Source organism: Ochotona princeps, chromosome 17 (genome assembly GCF_030435755.1).
Source record: "Ochotona princeps isolate mOchPri1 chromosome 17, mOchPri1.hap1, whole genome shotgun sequence".
Classification (NCBI taxonomy): Eukaryota; Metazoa; Chordata; class Mammalia; order Lagomorpha; family Ochotonidae; genus Ochotona; species Ochotona princeps.
In genome coordinates this window covers 7,912,768-7,933,714 of record NC_080848.1, presented here as the reverse complement: position 1 = coordinate 7,933,714, position 20,947 = coordinate 7,912,768, and the positions used below count along the sequence as shown (strand labels likewise).

The window sequence follows — 20,947 nt, the reverse complement described above, 5'->3', positions numbered from 1 at the left end:
TATTTCAGGATCAAGAACTACTGTTTTATCCTGCGTAATGTATGCAAGATATTAAAAATAATGAAATGAAATTTAATATGTATCATTCAGTTTCTGGAAAAAATATAAAGGACAATTTTTAAGGCGTTTAGATTTACTGTCCGTTTCTGTTTCCATGTCCCCTGTGAGACATGACATACATGGAAAAAAAAGTCCTATATTTTCTAATTCCATTTCCAGAGATAATGGTATTGCGTTTTTCTGCAGCGTGTGAATGGGTAGGCCATGCCTCTCGTCTGAAGAACTCACCTAGAACATACCTGATAATATCCCGTATAAACTGTCGCATGTTTCTGAACCATCTCTCGCAGAACTAATTGCTTTGATCACTGTATTAAAATCTACCTTTCACTGTTTGATCTGCTATTTCTTCATTATATGTAAAGGTACTTCAAAAAAAATCATGGAGTTAAAAGACACAATTATTTTACTACACCTTTTTTTTTTCTTTTAAATTAGTGATTATAACATGTTTTCCATGAACTGAAGAATCTCTTCATGCATAGATTTCAGTTTCTTCTGTAATCTCTAATTTCAGTTTCCAAGAACTTTGGAAATACCTTGCATGTAACGGATCATTTTGAACTGGGCATTAGGTTCAGTAATAATTTTTTAAGTTCATGCTACATAGATGGGGAGCAATGAAAGTGAAAAATGCATAGAACCTTTTTTCCTGGTTTTTATTCCGTAATCCCAAAGACATCTACTAAAAGCAAGTTGAAAGCAGTAAGTAGCAGTTAAATATGTTTCTAGATTGACAGTTACTTTGATGCTGCACACCTTAGGGCAAAGACGGTATTGGACAAGTGAAGATTTCAGGCCACCTGCTGGTAGGGAGATGAATTTTCCGAACATGCTGGAAACATGGCATTCTTGCTGTTCTTACTTTCAGATGTCAAGCCTTCTAATGTGCTCATTAATGCCTTGGGCCAAGTGAAGATGTGTGACTTTGGAATCAGTGGCTACCTGGTGGATTCTGTTGCTAAAACAATCGATGCAGGTTGCAAACCGTACATGGCTGTAAGTATAGCAGCTGAATATAATATCAAAATAATTTTTGCCGGCAAAACTTCCTGGCACCTGCCAGGAAGTGGGAAATGAGTGATGGCCTTGGAGAAAAAAACTGGAAATATCCGTAAGATTCGAGAAACAGTCTGCATCTTCTTTATTCCAAAAAAAGGTTTTCTCTCTGAAATCCTTAGATATTTGCTGCAAACATTGCTGTAGTCCTCTTGGATGTGTTTAACGAAATACCTGTAAACTCCATGGTAATAAACAGCAAAAGTGTGTTTCTCGTCCTTTTGGAGGCTTGGAAGTTCAGGATCAAGGTGCTTCTAGATTCAGGGTCTGTTTTTCCTGGCTCGCAAGCATTGCCTTCAAGCTGTGCCCTTGTATGAAGGAAGAGCCTCTTTGCTGAGAACAAGGAGTCCATTCTTGAGGGTGCCACTCCGTGACTCTGTCACTGCTCAAAGATTTTGCCTCCTAGAAGCAAATTGGGATTAGTGTTAACGAATGAATTTTGGAGGAGGAAGGTACAGCATTCAGACAATAGCATTCTACATTTGTTTTTTTTTTTTAAAAAAAAAAACAGAAGCAGTGCGTTATTTGAAACAAACAACAACTAATCCACACAGCCCATAAAATTTTCACTGACTTGGAGGTGAGCACCTCCTGGTTTGTTGAGGACAGAATAATTAAGCACAATTTAAGTTACCCAAAAGAAGGCAGTTGGGGTCATGATAAGAGAACTTCCCGATTGTGTGCATTTGTTGCGATAAGCAGAGAAGACTCTGGGGTTCTCTTTCACTGATGGTATAAACTGGTTGGACATGTACTCCTCTTTGGGATCCAAAAGCTTCCTCTCCATGTTTTGATAAAAGCTAGTTGGGTTTATGTTCCCCAGATAGCAACCTTGTCATTCTCAATGACTCAACTGCTTTTTTTTTTTTTTTTAAACAAGGATGAGTCTACTTGTCCCATGGGGTTTTATATCACATGCTCTATTTATTCTTAAGGCAAAACTGAAATTGGTTGGGTAGGGAAGCTGACCCACTACTGTCTGAGAAAATACTAACATAGATGGAAATTTCATTGGAAATGTGGTTAGTTGTTGTATTTATGGAGTCTTCTTGGCTAGGCTGTCATGTTCATGACAGCTTAGCACACTCATTGGGCAGGGGTGCTAACCCCACCCCTAGAAACTTCATTGAGTTCAAAGAGTCGTCTTAGCTATCTTTCCAGTTTCTCACTTGTCTCTCTCCTTTCCAGCCTGAAAGAATAAACCCAGAGCTCAACCAGAAGGGGTACAGTGTGAAGTCTGACATTTGGAGTTTGGGCATCACCATGGTAGTGTATGACAATCGCCGTGGGCTGCGAGGTTCTGGGGATGTGGCTGCAGTTGGGTGGACCTTGGGACCAGGCTGCCATGTCCTGAGTGCTGGTCTCCAGCTTTCGTGTCTGTCTGAGATGACAAGAGACTTTAAGAGATGATCATTTGTAGCGTCTTATAGAAGAAGTATTGAGCTGGGATTGTGCAAACCACGCTTTCTCTTTTTTCCACCTCTTGGTTGTAGACTCTTGAGTAAATGATGTAGTCATGTGCATTTTCTGTCCTCATCTGGAAAGTGGGAGTGTTTGACAAGACTCCAGTTAGGGTTTAAAACGTAAATTGTTCTTGCCAAAGCACACAGCTGAAGCTACACAAAGATCCCCGAAGGGCTTTGTTATCCAGGCCGTGGGTCTGCTTCCCAGGACATTTTTATTTTAGCTTTCATTACTGAATAGATCAGGTATATTCTAAAGACTTGATCAGGTATATTCTAAAGGCCAGCACCAAGGCATAGTGGGTTAAGCTTCAGCCTGCAGCACACCTACCCATATGGATGTCATTTCGAGTCCCAGCCGTTCCACTTCTGATCCAGCTCCCTGCTCATGCACTTGGGGAACCAGCAGAGGACAGCCCAAGGCCTGGCAACCCTACAGCCACAGGGGAGAGCTGCAAGCTCTTGGGTCCTGGATTCAATCTGACCCAGTCTGGGCCGTTGCGGCCGTTTGGGAAATGAAGCAGTCCATGAGTTTCTTTCTTTTCCTGCCTCTCCTCTCTGTATGTAATGCTGCATTTCAAATAAATAAGCAAGTCTTAAAAAAAAAAAGACTTGAAAGCAACAGCTCCATTTCTTTAAGCACGACCCTGCATGTGTATGAACAGTTCCTTATTTATACCTCAGTGTTCATCAATTTTCAGTGTAACACCTGTGCCTGGAATTCTCCACTGTGCTCCTGGCTTCTTCTCTGTGAGTCATTGTACATTCCTGCTCTGCAAACACATGATCCCCTTGCAGAAAGCGGTCTTTGCTCAAGTCCAGAAAAGGCTCAGTCATTGGGTCCTAGATTCCTTTTTTTTTTTTTTGGCTTTTTCACGAATGGACCTGCAGATGGCAGCAGATGTCCAGCCCTGTCCAGACCTCAGGGTGTGAACTGGAATTGTCTTAGATTCTCTTAGAATTTCTGTGAACCGTCACAGTTGAGTTTAGTAAATAATATGTTTTACCTAATTGTATTTTTTTTTTTTTTGATTCTTTTTGTTTACTTGATAGACACAGAGAGAGAATGAGCATCCACATGTTTGCAACACAGGGACTGGGGTCAGGCTGAAGCCAGGGGCCAGGAACTCCATCTAGATTTCTCATGTGGGTGCCATGGACCAAAATTCTTAGACTTTCACCTGCTGCCTCACAGGGTACACACCAGCTGGACTGGAAGTAGAGCAGGACTGGAACCCAGGCACTGCTTAGCCTGCTATGCCACAACACCCATCCAATGTTAGATGAGTTTTAAGTTTAAACTGCTTTCTGTAGTTAGGCATTATTATTTTAACAATCCCTGACATTAGGAATTTGAGGGAAAATAATCAAGAAGAGTTCTTCTTGCCCAATTAAATGGCAGCTTGAGAGAGATTTTTATTTCACTCTGGCTTGCCTGGATTGAAATGTGCTGTTTCCCTAAGGCAGCTGCATTCATGCCGTGGTCTTCTTGTGTCCTCTCCTAGATTGAGTTGGCCATCCTCCGGTTTCCCTACGATTCTTGGGGGACTCCCTTCCAGCAGCTCAAGCAGGTGGTAGAGGAACCATCGCCACAGCTCCCAGCAGAGAAGTTCTCAGCAGAGTTTGTTGATTTTACCTCACAGTGGTAAGACAGCCTCCTCGCCAAGTGCTGGTGTTAACAGAGTCCTCCAGCAGGTGTTACGCATCCTGCGCATATTCATCCCAGCAGTGTTTGTGGAATACCGCCTTTGGAGAGACAAGGATGGCATGGTCACAGGCCTTGCCCTCCTTGAGCTCACAGTTCAGTAGGGGAATTTCCTACATTGATAATTGTCCTGCGATACGGCAAGTCCATGGATGGAGATATGCGTATGGGATTGGGGAATCTCAGATGGATAAAGCAGATGCGCCTTGCACGGTGTCACAAAAACAAAAACAAAAACAAAAACAAAAAACTCCCTTCTAGGGATTATAAGCGAGTCAGTGTCGACTAGTACAGAAATAAAAAAGACGACGGAACCCATTAGAAGCCTAGGAATTGGCAGTGGCTTCAAAGAATCACTTTAAATGTGAAGGTACTGAGTCTTGGGTAGAGTGACTTAGGAAGTATTGTGGAAGGCGCCAACTGTTTTCATTGCCTGTGTCATCCAGGAAAGTTAAGAGGGAGGAGAGTTGCTCACACATTTGAGTACTTTCCATCTGCCTGGCATCCCCAAGAGTCTAGCCCAACGTCATAAACACAACCTTTGCAGATACTAGGGCACAGATGTCATCCAAATGAGTCAACATGGTTTATCTGGGCATCCCTTGGACTTGGAGGGGAGCAGTTCTTACCACACCTGGCTTAGAAAGGGCCCCCAATTCTGAATGCTTTTGATTTACAGAAGAACAGAGTAACTGCTTCATCATGGTATTGTTAACTTGGCCTCTATGCCCTTTGGGGGAAGTGTTCCAATTAGAGCTTCCCTGGGAAGCACAAGAATTCAAGGCAACTCTCTCTAATTTTGTGGGACTAACATCTTTTGGACAGTGTTAATTCTAGGTCTCTTCTCTTCTTTACTACTTTCCTCCTAATACTATGTGAGGCTGGTCTATAGTTGTTTGATTTTGGTCTTGGTTTTAGCTGAATGGACAGACAGGAGCCGGGACACTAAATTCTTTTTTTTTTTTTTTTTTTTTTTTTTACTTTTCAGTAATATTTTTGATTACTTTTGATTTTTTTCAGTTATAGTCATTCTAGAATGAAGCATTTTTTCTTTTTTTTATTAATTATTTTGCATTATGTGACAGTTTCATAGGCTCTGGGAATCCCTCCACCCCTCCCCACGCCACTCCCCCCTGGTGGATTCCTCCACCTTGATGCAGTATTACAGTTCAAATTCAATCAAGATTCTTTCCTTGCAAACGTATACCAGGCATAGAGTCCAGCTACTTATTGTCCAGATGGGTTGAACAGTTTCTTGGGGAGACCATTTCTGGTCCGAAGTTAGAGCTGGTAGAACGAGACACTAAATTCTAACACACTAGCCGAGTGTCTGTAAAATATGTGTCCTCTGGGCTCCTGGGGTGTGTCCTTCATTCTGTTTTCCTTGAGTGAGTATACATTTGCCAGGTTGAAATGGGATCGGTGTTTTGCTTTCTGGATTCCACAACTTGGTTTGTCTGTTTTGTTTCATTGTTTGGCCTTATCCACAAACGTTTAAAGGTCACATAGGAAAAGACATGAGTCATCTTGAATAGTTCAGACCAAGAATTCTCAGGAGAGCTCGTCACGGGGAAGGGTTTTCTCTAGGGAAGTTTCTTCAGTGTGTGCTTCCTGTCTTTCTCCCAATTGTCTTCTTCTTGCAAGAGTCGTTTGTTAAGATGAAACCAGTGTAAGAAATTTATGAAATTGGAGAGTGCTTTGCAATCACTGGTTTGGTATGATGATTCTCAGCTCCCCCTATAAAATTTGAGAGTTTTTGAAACTCCTATTCTGTAGGCCACACCCACAGAGATTTGGACTTAATTGCTCTTAGAAGGAGCTGTTATATCAACACTCACTTCTAGTCTGCACTCTAATGTACCCCAGGAGAACCACAGCCTTGACGTAAGATCTGCGAGATCTGTTATCCAATGCTAGACGACGTCTTATCATCTGTAATTATTTTTCTTTCCCTGAAATGTTTTTTCTCTTATCTAGAATTTTCCCTGAAGAATCAGAACATTAAAAGTCTTTACAGATATTTGCAAAATGACAACTTTGAGAGAGAAATGTTTTCCAGTGTTATGTGTGTATATATATACACAAGTGGCCATTCTGGATACCAGCATTAGTTTCTGTGGTGACCACACTGCATCTCCTATCCCTCCCAAAACCCGGTAGTGTCCTCATGGCCACCTCTCTGAGGTCTGCCACCCTTTTCCATCATTTTTAGTTCCAGTTGACATTTAGTAGCAGTTCTTGTAGTGCATTAATTTAGCAGTCTTGAGTTGTGGGTGTGAGCCAGCTTTCCTGGAACTCCTCTGTTGATACTGTCAACACAGTGTCATTTTATTTGCATTCAAAATATCAATTTGTTTCATTGGAGGGGCTTATTAAAAATAATTGTAATAGGGCTCGGCAGCGTGGCCTAGTGGCTAAGGTCCTCGCCTTGATCCCATATGGCCGCTGGTTCTGGTCCCGGTGGCTCCACTTCCTCTCTATCTCTCCTCCTCTCAGTATATCTGACTTTGTAATAAAAATAAAAATAAAAATAAAAATAAATCTTTAAAAAAATTGTAATAGAAATAGAAGCAAAATTTAAATCAATTCCACTTAGGAATTGTCCAAGGCTACTTTTTTTTTCTCAGAGTTGCTGTTATAGTTCTGGTTGAATCTGATACTTAGGAGTATCAATTTTTGTAAAGTGATGAGTCTTTTGGGGGGGTTATAGAAATTGGGAAACAGAATGGGAAAATTAATTCTGAGTTTTATGAGCATTTTTAAACTTATCCTCAAACGGGTTTTATGAAGATGCAGGGACCTCTATTTTAGATCCCGGATTAACCCTTATCTTCCCCTCCATAAATCACTAATATATTTTTTTATATTTCCTAAGGATGAACATTAAATTAGTTTGAATTAGCTGAGTTAAAACAGTTGTCTAATGCCTTGAAAAAGTACTTTTTTAGGCTTATGATTGGATTAGATCTTTACAGAAGCAATGTTATTTCACCCCAAAACAGCCTCATTATTTCACTACCTAAAATGTTATTGCTAATCAGTTTAACTTCAATATGAAGCTGACTGGAAGGAATGAAGAACTGGTTGCTGGAGAGCCCCTTTGTTCTTGATGAGGGCAAGGATCTGGTCCATGACTGCAGGCTATTTGCGTGTTATTAACACCTGTGCTGTAGGGACCCATTGGCCTAGAGGACTGTATTTTGACTGATTGCTATGTACCTCATATATGTATCAAATAATCAGGCTATGGTCTTTCAAGACTGCTCAACATTCCCCAACTCCATGTGATAAGTACAGAAAGGGACAGACAGAATTGCAAAGTGAAACATTGAAACTCACTTTTTATTTTAAGGAAAGGGGAAGATTCACAGCAGAACTTTGTTCATTTATGTATTTTTGTTTATTTGAAATGCACAGGCAGAACTCGTCAGTTGGTTCGCGCCCCAGTTAGGGCTGAGCCAGGCTGAAGCCGGAACTGGAAACTCATACTGTCTGGTCTGCAGGAGCCAGGGATCCAGGGACTTAAATGTTTACCATTTCCTTTCCGAGTGTGTATTGGCAGTAAGCTGAAAGTGGATGCGGAACTGGGGTTCAAACCCAGCCACGCTGATAATGGGATGCGGGAATCCTAAACTGCATCTTAACTGTTAGGCCAAATGCACGCTCTTGATCTCACATTTCAAGATAAATCATGTATGATTTTTTGGTTGTTTGTTTATCTCGTACATCCTTATTTGGACTGACTATAGGAAAAAGGCGCATGACTCACAACTAAGGTAGTGTGTGAAAGCATTTGCTCTCATGGGATGTACCCTACCCAGCTATGCAGTGATGTCACAAAACTGTGCAATACATCACGCACCTGCCTCCAGGCTCCAACCTGGCAGCCACTGTTCCCAGCAGTTAAAGACATCATCGTCTACCCAAAGTTGGATGTGGAGTCCCAGGCTGGTCCACTTCTTTGTGGTAACATCAGAATAATGTCTTGAAGAAAAAAAAAGTTGAGGCATTTATTCTTCACGAACCTGTCAAACACAGTTCTGACAAGCCCTTCCTTTCTAGACTTCTTCTGAGATAGAACTGCTGAGTGAGATCTCCTTTGATTAATCACACATGGTCTCCTTGTTATAGCGGTTTTAAAGAGTTCCTGTGACGGGGAGTGCTGGCTTATAGACCTAGTCCTGGCTCATAATCAGGGATTCTAAGAGAAGAGATTATTATTCCACTCCCGCAGAAAGCTTAACAACAACACCAAAAAATCAGCAGGCTTATATATGAAGGTACTTTCAAATGTTTGTGGACAAATGAATCTAAAAGAGAAATTTATTTCGGTGCAAAAAGGTTTGAAGTTGCACGCATAGTTCTTTCATTGTATGCATTTCTATGAACATCTCCAAGTTCCTTCCTCCCCTTTAGGATTAGCTCCTCCGGTAGGCTCCCTGATGGAAGTCGCAGGAATGCCACTGCACACTGGCAAGGTAGCTGGACCTCTTTATTGCTCTTCCTCCACGCCGATGGAAGAGATTCAGTGCCAGCTGAGAGCCTGTTTCCATTTTGGAATGTGTTGGAAACCCATCCAGGTGCCAATACTATTAGACTCGGAGTAACTGATGTAAAATTGAGATGATCAAATACTTTCTCCTACTTGTTCAGGAAGGACAGCGTCCAGCCCTAGATGTTTATTTAGCTGATGAGAAATGTATGGCTTTAGAGATACAACATGTTTTTATTCTGTGGATGCAGCAAATAGCTCTTCTTGGAAACGATCAGGGGAACTGAAATGGGCAGAGATTCTCTGGTCAGCACAAACTTCAAGCTGGCAATTCTCCAGACAGCATGAAGCTGTTTTTCAGTGTCAGCTATGGTCAGAAGCGTGTGTTGTGGCATTGGAAGAGGAATTAGGGCAGTTAGCTAATTGCACGCTTGAAAATGACAAGCCACTTGAAAATTCAAAAGTCTGACTCAAACCCAAAAAGAAATTGGTGTAGCTTTGAACTCCACAGTTATTTTAGACTGAATTTCAAACGCTTCCTATTAGACTTGGAAAATTTGTCTTTTCCTCTAACCTTATCCTGGGTACTTTGCTATTCTTAGCCCATGTTTAGAAGCATTCTTGGATTTAAAAGAGGGAGAAAAATAAGTTTTATCAGTTATATCAGTTCACTAAGCAGCCTGCCTTGGCTGTCTGGTTTCCTGCAGCACTCTACACTAGGACGTAGGTTGAATATTGCGCTTTCTGATCAGGGGTCGTAAGTTGAGAAATAGCTTATTCTCCAGCAGTCTCATAGATTTCAGGAATCATCCACACGTTTAGGATGGGTCCATGAGGAATGCTTTCCGCACTTTTCTTATGCGAAGATTTTAAAAGTAAACTTTCTGGAGAGATTTTTGTAACCTGCCTCTGGAAGTAAGACGATAAGACCTCCTGTTTTTTTTTTTTTTTTTTTTTTAATCACTTTTACTTAAGAAATGAAAGCATTTAGTTCTTCCACCTGGTGGGGATTCTTATTTCATTATCTTCTAAATAGAAGGTAAAAAATTTGCATTGTCACACAGATCTCTAATTGGTAAAAAAAAAAAAGTCATCACTTTAACATTTCAGAAACAAATGTCTTCTTATCTATTATTTCTTTGGTTATGTTGTTGACTAGTTCAAGTTGAGTATGGGAGAGTGGGCCATAGTCCCCCACAAGTGGTTCCAATTTTGTGCAGAAATTGGATCTAGATTGTGACACTCAACATTCATCACTTGGATATTGAGTGTGGCTATGATGTTGACTTTGTTATTAATTTAGCAAGTTAAATTTTGCAAATTAGCTATTTGTTTCACTAGTCTTTTTTTTTTTTTTAAATAGGGCTCTATATGCATATCAGCAGTACTCCTTGGGTCATATTTCTGCTTCAACTTCTTTCTCTTGAACTTAGAACTACTTTGAACTTAGAACTATTTTGCTTCCTGGGGTGTGGGGTGGAAGAGTGGGAGGCAGGAGCTGGGAGAGCAAATGCCCTGGACCCAGGGGCCAGCTGAGTGAATGCCATCTCAGAGGAGCAGCCAGGAGGCAGTCCCATGGAGGCACACCCTAATTCACATGACCCAGGGCTTCTTAGCCTCTGCACTGGTAATATTCTGGATTGTTCTTCATTGTGGGCACAGCCCTGGGCATTGTCGTGTGTTTAGCAACATGCCTGAGAAGTGACCACCTAGATCGCTACCAGGTGTTGCCGCATGCCCCCTCCAGTTGAGAACCACCTTTGTGAGGTTGTAGATGCACTGGAGGAACCTCTCCCTCAGGCCCACATTTGCATGTGCAGCGTCCTTGACAGTTGCTAATTCATTCCTCTTTCTCAGGTGCTCTTGTTTTTATCCTCAGTTGAGATGACACTTCCTCTCAGAGGTTGTCGGTCACTGTGGTCACTAGGTCCGAGGGTGGCACTTGCTTCTCACATCCCACCCGCAGCCTGTCTCAGGGTCCCTGGCTTTCAGTCACAGCGTTGCCTGGAATCAAAGTGTAGGCTGTTTGTAAGTTGTTTGGGTTCAGAAACTACAGTCCTCTTCTATTTCTTTCTTTCTTCACCTTTCATTTTGCTTTGTTTTCAACCACAGTTGCTCCAAGTGTTTCAACGACTTCACTCTCAGGGTTCTGTGCCTTCCCCTTACCCCGCCAATTTTGTTAACTTACATGGGTAACAGAGCTCATACCATCCATATGGGGGGGGGGGTCTCATTTTGTTTCAAAATGATCCATAAGCATGAATCCCAGCAACCTAACGATCTGTCATGTTTTGGTTCCTTCAACTCCAAGCAAGATTTTCTTCCATTTCAATGCCAGGCAAAAATCCTTTCCATTCATGTAGGATCTTGTGTGCTGGTGGGGCCAGCAGGTTGGCTTGCAGATCATAGCTTTCAAAATCATCATTTCCTCCATTCTGTAACTTGGGCTTGTAACTCCAAATAAACTATTCCTTTTTTGTTTCCATTTTATGGCCAGGGGTGGATAGAGGATAGGAGTGGGAGGAGACAAGGGGTGATGTATTTGCCCCTTCAACCTGCTGTTCTGTTCCTTTGGCTTCGGGGATCCACTGTTATTAAATAGCTGGGTATGTCGGAAGCTGTGTGATCAGAAGTCACTGATGACAAGATGTGACGACAATACTTAAGAAGAGTTGCAACATTGCTGAATGAGTGTGCTTTCTGTTTCATCAGCCAAGAGACAGGAACAAGTAGATAGAGTCACCTTAGAAATGTTATGGGCTGCTTGCTTCTGTTTCAGGCAAATTTGATAAAGAACAATGAAAGCAAAGTATACATTCAGGAGAATCAGAAGCACAGGCGATTAGGTAAATGCAGACAGCGAAAAAGTAATAAGTGTGATGTAAGAAACACCTACCAATTTCTTTGTCAATCAAGCTGGAATTAGAAGCTGCCTTGAAGGAAAACATTTATATGTTTTGAAGTACACAATACTTCAAAAAATTCTTGTGGGGAATGGAAGTGGAAGATAAGATGATTTTGGTGCAAAAAGTTTTGAAATCCACGTGTGTTTTTTTTTTTCATAGCGTTTTGTTTTTCTATTAACTTTTGGAAGACTCCTCATATGTATGTAGCTCAAAATTTTGTGACAAGATAAGCTTACCTGTTAACTTCATTTTCCAACAAACATTTTAAAACCTCTGCTGATCATGACAGTAGATCAGAAAAGTTAGTCTCAGTGTCACTGGTTGCAATTATTAAAAGGAAAATAAACACACACACACACCCCTATATTTCTCATTAAGATGCTCCCAGTAAGATAAAGCAATTTTAATGTGTAAAAAAAAAGTCAAAATAAGGGGCTTGTAATTTCAATATATTTTAATAACCGATTATTGCAGTTTCTTAAAACCTAGACTATCAAGTGAAATGTCATTGCTAGATTTTAATGGGCTTAATTTTTTCCTTTAGCTTGAAGAAGAATTCCAAAGAACGACCTACGTATCCAGAGCTTATGGTAAGTATTGCTAGCAGCATAGATGAATTTTTACTATTACCTGGTAAAGGTAGCGCGACTAACATGTGAATTATAACCAAGTAATCAGATCGGGAGAGTTGACTCACTGAGGCACTGCTGACGGAAATGGAACTCAAGAAAGATGGGTTAAGAGTTGTTCATTCATGGCACACAATTTTTTAATACAGCTACAGTGTATCACTGTTTCTAGCACCCTTTTTCAGTCTCACAATGCAGTCATAACATATGATATGTATTTTAAGTGTCAAAGATATTAGGAATAAGAAATTACTAAAATAAATTAAGAAAGCACGGGTTAGGAGATTTCAGTAATAAAAATAACTTAAGTGCTCTGTTTCCCGGTTTTCACAAAATATAGACTTTTATATTAAGTGATGATGGCTAAGGAAGGAAGATATATTTTGTTTTCTTTGTAAGAGAAAGCATTATTAATTTGAATTACAATACTTCTGTGTTTGCAGTTCATTGCTGTTTTCTATCTAAGGAAATAGGAATATAAATAAAGTCTAGTATTGTTGCTTTAAATTTTTTTTAATGTGCTATAATTCAATTCTAAGCTAACTCAAGATGATTTTGATTGGACCTTAACTTAGTGATGCTTTGCTCAACCTTTGAATGTATTTTTGAACACTGGGGAAAAGATTATAAAATTCAGGCATTTGGCTGTTATTTGAATCCTTATCTAGATTTGTTTTCAATGATCAAGGTTTTCACTGGAGCGGGGTAGCAGTTCCATCGATACATGGTTCTGGAAGCACAGCTATTCCTCTAGCATTAAATATGTGCTGCTATCCCTTCTCACCTGCAAGCAGTCTTGCTTTCAACCTGAACTTGGGACATATCTTTCAAGTACAGGCTCCTGGTGTCTTAGAACCAGGGGGTGGTACTGTGGATGAGACCTGGGAAAAGACACCTGAGAGAGATGAAGTCTGCGTGAGTTACGGAAAGCTGGTCAGGGGTGTGTGTGTGAGTCACAGCGAGGCACGTGAGTTGTCAGTTCTGGTGGTGAAGCTTTGATTTGAGTGTAGTTTATTCTCCAAGTGGATGATGTGAAGATCTGGTCAACTCCTTAGGCTTTCTGTTGCCCTCTCTTAAAAAGGCAGTCTCCACTGCGTGGAGCTGAGGTCCACACTTCTAGAAGGAAACAAGTGGAAAAAGATCTTAGCATTCTGTGTCTGATTTGAGGATTTCTTTGTTTCTTAAGCAGCCAGCAGAAGTTTTGTTGATTCTAGCTAACCTTTGTTAGCATATTTATGCAATCCTTAGGGCATTTCAAAATTAATTTCCCATAATATGAAATAGACTTAAAATGGTATCCATAGGATCCTGTGTAATCTGTAATTCTCAATTACCTTTATTTATTTGAAAGACAGATACACAGCAAGAAAGCTCACTAGATAAATCCAACAGCAGGTGGGACTAGGTCAAGCAAAACCAGGAATCTAGACTTTATCTGGGTTGCCCATTTGGTGGCAACCACTTAAGCCCTCAACTGCTGCCTTCAGAAACACTAGAAACAAACTAGCCAGAACCAGAACCAGGTATCCTGAAATGGGATATGGATTTCCCAAACACAAGCAGTTGCTTAAGCCAGGATACTCCAACATCTACCCTATGTGGAATCCTATCGTTAAATTGCCTTGTTGCTTTTTTAAAATTCATGCAGGATAAAAAAAATATTTTCTATATAGAAAGAGGTATCACAAACTTTTTATAAAATGACATAGTATGAAAAAAAACATGCAAACATTTAAAAATGACCAAAAATAAGCTTATTTTTTAACACTACTTTTCCATGGACTTTTTGAAGTTCCCTTGTATTTCCGGCTGTTTAGAATACAGAACTTGTTTGTGTCCAAATGATCTCTCATGCAGAAATCTCACGATTGCGTTGTAACACACTGGAGGCAAACACAGGTCTAAATCCTCAGTGATGTTGGATTCCACCTCTCTAATCGCTTCCAGCCGTGTAATATTTTATAGCCTACATATTCATTTATGATCATGTGGACTCTCCCTTTGTCCTCCTTTTTCTGCTGAAATTAGTCTTTGTGGTACTGGACAGAAACTCGCCTTTTAAGAACATAACAATTCCTTGTTTTTCTGTGGAATTGAGGTTTTTCAATGGAAAAATCTGGGTCCAAATTCCATGATTTTCAAATTGGGAAAGCACATGCAGAGAATCTATTGTTTACATTTTAAGAGTTGGTGAAGAGATTGGGAGGAAAACGCATCCTCTCTGTGTGTGAAGGGCTGTATCATCAATGCATCAACCAAGACAAGTACCTCCCACACATAGGGCAGACTGTGGTGTGTGCCTCCCAAGGTGCTGTGGCTGATTGCTCTTTCAAATGTCTCTGAGCACTTCCTGTAGCTGGTATTTATGGTTGTTGTCAGCTATTTTCCCTTCTGTGAATGACTAGGTAGTAAGGATTGTAGACTCATGAATTATTACTCGAATCTGTAGGTGTAACATGAATATGTAAAGGGAAAAGTGAGTGTGATGCTATTCCAAGTCAACATTAAAAAAAGCAGGGAGTGGGCTGGATTTGGCTCATGGACTATATTTTGCTAACCCCTATCTTAGATAATAACCACCAGAAATGATATATCCCTCTAGTGATTCTGCATGGAGAGGATTATCTACTCCAAATACCTTGGAAAGTTCCAGATGGAACTGCAGTGGGAGGCAAGGATATTTGAACACATAGAAAACTATAGTGTTGAGCATGAAAGATTGTGCATGGGTTATAGGAAGCTTTGCCTCCTTACTCCGGCAGAGTGCTCCTGGTTCATCCTGTCTTCTGCAAGCACCGCAGTGAACCCAAGTGGTGCACACTCCTTTCTTCTCGTACCTGTCTTTTCTTTTGGAAAACAGCCTGGGACCATGGTCTGTGAATTTTCATGACACCTCCTGGTTTCTGTGTGTGCTATTCTTAATCCCTTACACATCGAAGGAGCTGGGTTCCCTCCCTACCCGCTTCAGCCTCAAACCCACAGAGGACCAGTCACTCTTTCCGTTTTGACATGCCTTCCCCTGCCCTCCTGGCTCTCACAGCATTTTCCCAGCTTAGGAATAAACTGAAAGCTAAGGAATTTTTTTTGTTTGTTTGTTTTTAATGCAAGACTTCAGGTCAGGTGATTAAATTCATTCATAGACTCCTGAGCTAATAGTAGCAGAACAAGAGGCAAGGTGGGGCTGGCAGGCTTTGAAAACTATCAGCAAGGTAATCTGAGGTTTTGCGTGTCCTGTTTTGATAGTAAAAAGATTTTGAATACATGAAAGGGTCCTCAAATGTCAAGAGGATGTGGGAAAGCTAACAAGTCTGCTGGTGAAGCACTTGGTAAGTGTGCTGTGTAAGTGGTTAGCAATTGGAAGTGGTGCTGCGCTTTAGTTGTCTGGGAGCTCAGGGTGAAGGACCTTGCATCTAAAGCTCCAGTTGACACGGTGGGTGTCAGGCTGGGAGCCAGCTCCCAACCTGTGTTCTCAGATGGACAAAAGCAGAAAACCTCTTTTCCATGTTCTGAGTCACAGCACTTAACCATGGCCACCTACCTCTTGTGGTAGAGCGGGTAGGGCGAGGGGTGGAGGGGGATGTATCTCTTTGTCCTTCTTCCAATTGCATTGTTTCCTGAAAATTCCATGGCTGGGCATTTGGTTCCCCACAGGGCTGACTCACTCAGCCTTCTGCTGTCAGGTTTAAAACAAGTGCAATTAGACAACCTACATCTAAGCAATATGATGGTTGTAAACTCAAATGCCTAAAGTCAGGGGAAACAGAATGAGTCACGCACATGTCTACATGCAAGAATGTTCCTATTTGGCTGCTCAGCTGGCATTGAAAATAGAAACTCCCACCAGATATAGGGAACATGAGTGTGACAGGTGGTGGCTCTGGGCACTAGGTTCTACTGTCATCCTAGGATTGTTTGGTTGTTTCTCTTATTGTGGAATGTGTGGATGATGACCTACCGTGTCCCTTTTTGATTAGAGGTAGAAAGTTGCATTGTGACAGCCAGGCACATAGTGTAAAAACAAAAGTGAGCAACTTGAGAAGGTTGTTCTGGTGAAGAGAAAATGAGCATCCTTCAGGACTTTTTTTAATGTGTGACCTTTTGCAACATGCTTTGTCCCTTCTCCAAGCAAAGTAAGACAATATTTCTTTAATGCTGTTGACATAGTTGAGAGGGTCACATGCCCATGTGGGCCTCTGAGAGAAGGTCGAGGTATGGAGGAAGGTCGGTGGGACAGATGTTTCAATTTTTTTCCCTACTGTGTCCTCAGGGAGGGGGGTGCATGTCTTGATATTAAACTACATCAGCACCTGGGGATAGGGGATGGTCACTTGATGACCTTTTGGTGACCCCCCTGTGGAGGAAGAGAGTCCTGAGGGTGTTACTTGGACATTTGTTGGTAATTCTAAGACATTGCACCAGGGTTGAGAAAACTTTTCCAGGGTTAGGATCAATGTCTGATCAAGTTCACCTTGGTGTATTCACAGACCCCCAGGAACATGCTGCAAAGCTTGGTCAGGAGAATTGTCCAACCTGTTCTACTTGCCACCTTCTGAAGGGGCAATCGAGGTCCCCTGCTGTTCTACATGAGATGGCTATCTTGTCCCCCATGTGCATCTGGGCTTGCTGACCACTGCACAAGCATTAGCTTGTGAGGAGGTCTAGTCCTGACCAAGGTTGACTACACATACTCCCTGTGGCTGGGCTTTGAGTCACTGGTCTGGTTGGTGATTTCTCCAAGAAAACTCTCCTGGGTGACCTCAGACCTTACTCTTGTGTGTACCAGCTAGTGCAAGGTCAGGTTCGCTCTGTTATCTGCTCTAGCCAACAGTGTGCATGAATTTAAGAAGAATAAGAGTCCAAATTAGCCCTGATTGGGAAATATAATATCTACCAAACATATCTGTTAAATTTCTAATCTCAGATATTATCGATGACAATTGCTAATTCTTATTTTTTCTCTTTTTTCCCTCCTAGCAACATCCATTCTTCACTGTACATGAATCCAAAGCAACAGATGTGGCATCTTTTGTAAAACTGATTCTTGGAGACTAAAAAGCAATGGACTTCATCGGTTGACCCTACTGTGGATTGGTGGGTTTACAGGGTGAAGAAGTTCACTACAGTGCCAATAGGAAGTCATCTTTGAGATCACTTAACCCTGCCTCTCCGAGGGTGTTCGCTTCCTGTTTTCTTTTCTTTCCCCCCTCCTAAGGGGGCCTTGGAATCTATAGTGTAGAATGAACTGTCTAGCTGGATGACCTATGATAAAGGCTTAGGACTTAAAAAGATGATTAAATATTTAATGATGTGTCATATGAGTCCTGAAGCTTCTCAGACTTCTCTTGTTTTTTTTTTAATATATATATAAAATGAATGCATTGGCCCTGGCATAAAGGTGCTACCATAGTGATGAAATTGTAAGTAGATGTGTTGTGTGTCCCACTTATTATTTTAATATTTATGTTTAAGCGGTTGGTTTGCAAAGATTCCATTTTATGCAAGAAGGGAAATAACAAAAGATAAAGTTGGGTTAGCAATATTTATAGGGCTTTTATTTTTTAAGTTCAATCATGTCTGTGATCCAGAAGGGATTATTTAATATGCATCTTTAAGACTATTATAAAGATATCAAAAAAAACCCCTCTTCTTGTGAAGTCTGTGTGCAGCTGTCATGGCTGTTGCTACGTTGCCAGCTACTGCACAGTCCTGGGGAATCACTACATCTTTTAGGTAAAGTGGCAAGATGGCCAAGTCAGTCCTGCTCTTCCCTCAACTTTGGAAAACACAGAAGTTACTTTGACCACAGCACCAATAGGGGGCAGGGGAGAATGGTGGATATTTCTGGTATGATATTAATGGAAAGTGATTTGTGCTGTGATATTATATCTTCCGTATTTAGCCATATGCTTGTGTGTGTGTGTGTGTGTGTGTGTGTGTGTGTGTGTGTGTTTGGTATATCCCAAGTCCTGCCTGATGGCTTCCATGAACATCTGTGTGTAGTTAGGAGGACATTAGCCTGTCCAGAGGGGAGATGGGTCAAACCACCCAGAGAACGTGTGCCTTCAGCTTTTATCTCTTCTGCAATGTTTATGCCCCCCAAGATTGCCTTTTAGCTAATGTGCTCTTTTTCTTTATTTGTTTTTTTTTTTTCAGTGAAAAAGCCTTACTAATAATGGAAGGGCTGCCATAGAACAAAATGAAAAGCCTTTAGTGGTTCTTTGATAAGATGTAGAGCTAATGGGGAACGGGGCAGGAGGGAGTTGAATGAGTTTCTGGGACTAGAAGACCACTTTACAGCAGGTGGGGTGAAGTGCACACCAGTCTTCTTCTGTGTGCACCAGCACACTTCATTGTAGGAAGTTTTCACTCTCCTGGACTCCTAACAGGTCAGCTGGCAAGAACAGCTGTATGTCATTGCCACAGGTCCTCCGTTAGAGTCTCTGGGCTCCTTTAAAATCAAGGAGTGAAGTGATTGACACGGAAAGCACAGAGTAGCATCCATAACCAGAAAGTATGGCTTTTGGACATTATGTGTATACAGGCTTCTCTCTAACTATAAAATCAGAAGGTTTGTATTAAAAAAGAAATAAGGGGAAAAAGGCTTCTTTATTTCTTTAGAGAGGAGGGTTCGATTGAATTTTCTTTTCCTTTCCCTTGCACACTTAGAGTAGTTGGTGTTTTTTCGTCGTGGTTTGCACCTTTTGCTCATGCAGTTGCACTGGGCACTGCACTGCGCGCAGTCCTTTGTGTGCAGTTCCAAGGGGTGTGAGCTGTGTGCTTGATAAACATCAGCTGTATCTGCTCAGAAGCTACCTCTGACTTCATTTCTTTTCTAGTGGGAAAAGGAGTGTTATCCAAGCGTTTGTGGCCATTTCTCATTCACCTTCCTGAGAGAGAGAGAGAGAGAGAGAGAGAGAGAGAGAGAGAAGTCATGACTATATTCTTCATTCTGGTCAACCATCTTCTAAACTAGAAATAATAGATGTATAGAAACAATAAGCTGGTAGAATATCATCACAGTCAATTAAGAGTCCCAATATAACATCAACAGCAATTTGCAATATTATGGAATTGACATGGTTTTGCATAACCAGTATGTTAAAAAAAAAAAAAGCAAGTCCTAACCGCAACCTATGATTAACTCATTGACATTTCAATTTTAGTTTATATACAGGACCGGCTGCTATATACCTTAAAATGGCTATAAGGTACCATTCAGCTGTCTCGTGTCTATTTCATTTTAGTATTTAGCCATTTGTTGTGTTGAAGTATAATTTTGCTGATCTTGGCAGATTTTAGGATAATCTAGACTGGCTTGCAACTCTAACAAGACATTTGTCGACATTTAAGGTGCAGAACATTTTTTTTTTGGGGGGGGTGTGCAGGAAAATCCTCAACACCATGGTGAGGAGTAACTAATCTTTGTGTCCCACCCAGCGAGGCATGAGCCAATCCACGCCAGCTCTTTCCTGTCAGATTTCAAGCTCTACTTTCTGTTGTTTGTCTATTTATTTTAGGTTTTTTTAGTTTGTATGATTGTTTGTTTGCTCTGAGGGGTTTTCGAAGCGATCCCTATGGTCATTGCGAGGGAGGGCGGGGGTCCAGAGGTGGAGCCAGGCTCAGACCAGAGAAAGCTCTCCTCCCTGGTCCCGAAGGACATTTATTGTTCTTCTGTTTCTGCGAACTGCTCAGGGCTTCTGGTTGTCTTTCCGATGACGTTGGTTTCTGCACGGTAGTGTTTGGACTTCTTCCATCCCCAGTGGAAGCTCCGGTTGGAGGTGGGTGACCTCAGAGTACTCGGCCTCCGAGGGCATCCAATTCCCTGTGGCCTCCTTGGCAGTTGGGATGTAGTCCTTGTTGCTCATATTAATAGTTTGTGGTGAAGGTCTGGGAGTCTTCATGGTTGGGATCCAAGCTTCCTCCTTACCACCTGCTCCCCTCTGGAGTGCCCCCCTGCTCCACGCACATGACCTCCTGTTAAGAGGTTGTCAGGATCGCACCCGATTCCCCCCTCATGCATTGGTATAGTAGTTTTACTGTTGTTTAGTGCCGCTTTGAGTCTGTTGTCTATGAATTACCAAATTTGATCTTGATAGGCTCTATTGTGCTTTTTTCTCACTCTTTTTATGGTCCAAAGATGAAGTTTTACCACATTTGCGTGAAACTCCATATCATAGGGCTCTGGAGATGATTTCAGATGACTGTTCCCTCCCCTTCCCCAAAATGTGTGCATTTTTAAGCCAAATTGACTTTCCTGAAATAATCTTAGTCTTTCAAGATGACACCCTGAAGGAGAAATAACTTACATAGATGTGTATATAGTTGTTGGTAAACAATCTGAAGCTTCCAGTTTAACTCATGGCGGCAGCTGTGAGCTGTGACTGAAGACTTTGATGTGGAGGCGTAATCCATTATTGGAAAGACTGTGTTTGGCCACACTGATGTTCGTCCAGAACGAATTGGTTAAAGAAGCCATCTGAAATTGAAAAAAGTATGTGTGAGTTTAGCTTAAGAATGTTTGTGTGTTAAGTTCTTGTGTATCCTTCAAGCTTGCAAGCATTGCAGCTACCAGAGCTCAACATTTGCTGTCCACTGTGCCATCCATTGTCTTAGTAATTTTTTTTTGTGGTGCC

General features: G+C 41.4%; 1 protein-coding gene across 1 annotated transcript in view; it reads left to right on the top strand.

Moving 5' to 3' along the window:
• The window catches only part of MAP2K6 (mitogen-activated protein kinase kinase 6), a 108,549-nt gene extending 90,912 nt beyond the window's left edge, over positions 1 to 17,637 (top strand). The window contains exons 8-12 of the mRNA XM_004592952.4: positions 932 to 1,059; positions 2,308 to 2,385; positions 4,088 to 4,227; positions 12,230 to 12,275; positions 17,289 to 17,637. Coding sequence (XP_004593009.1) covers positions 932 to 1,059; positions 2,308 to 2,385; positions 4,088 to 4,227; positions 12,230 to 12,275; positions 17,289 to 17,366 — 470 coding nt within the window. The 3' untranslated portion in view covers positions 17,367 to 17,637. The remainder of the gene's footprint in view (positions 1 to 931; positions 1,060 to 2,307; positions 2,386 to 4,087; positions 4,228 to 12,229; positions 12,276 to 17,288) is intronic.
• The last annotated feature ends 3,310 nt before the right edge of the window (positions 17,638 to 20,947 follow it).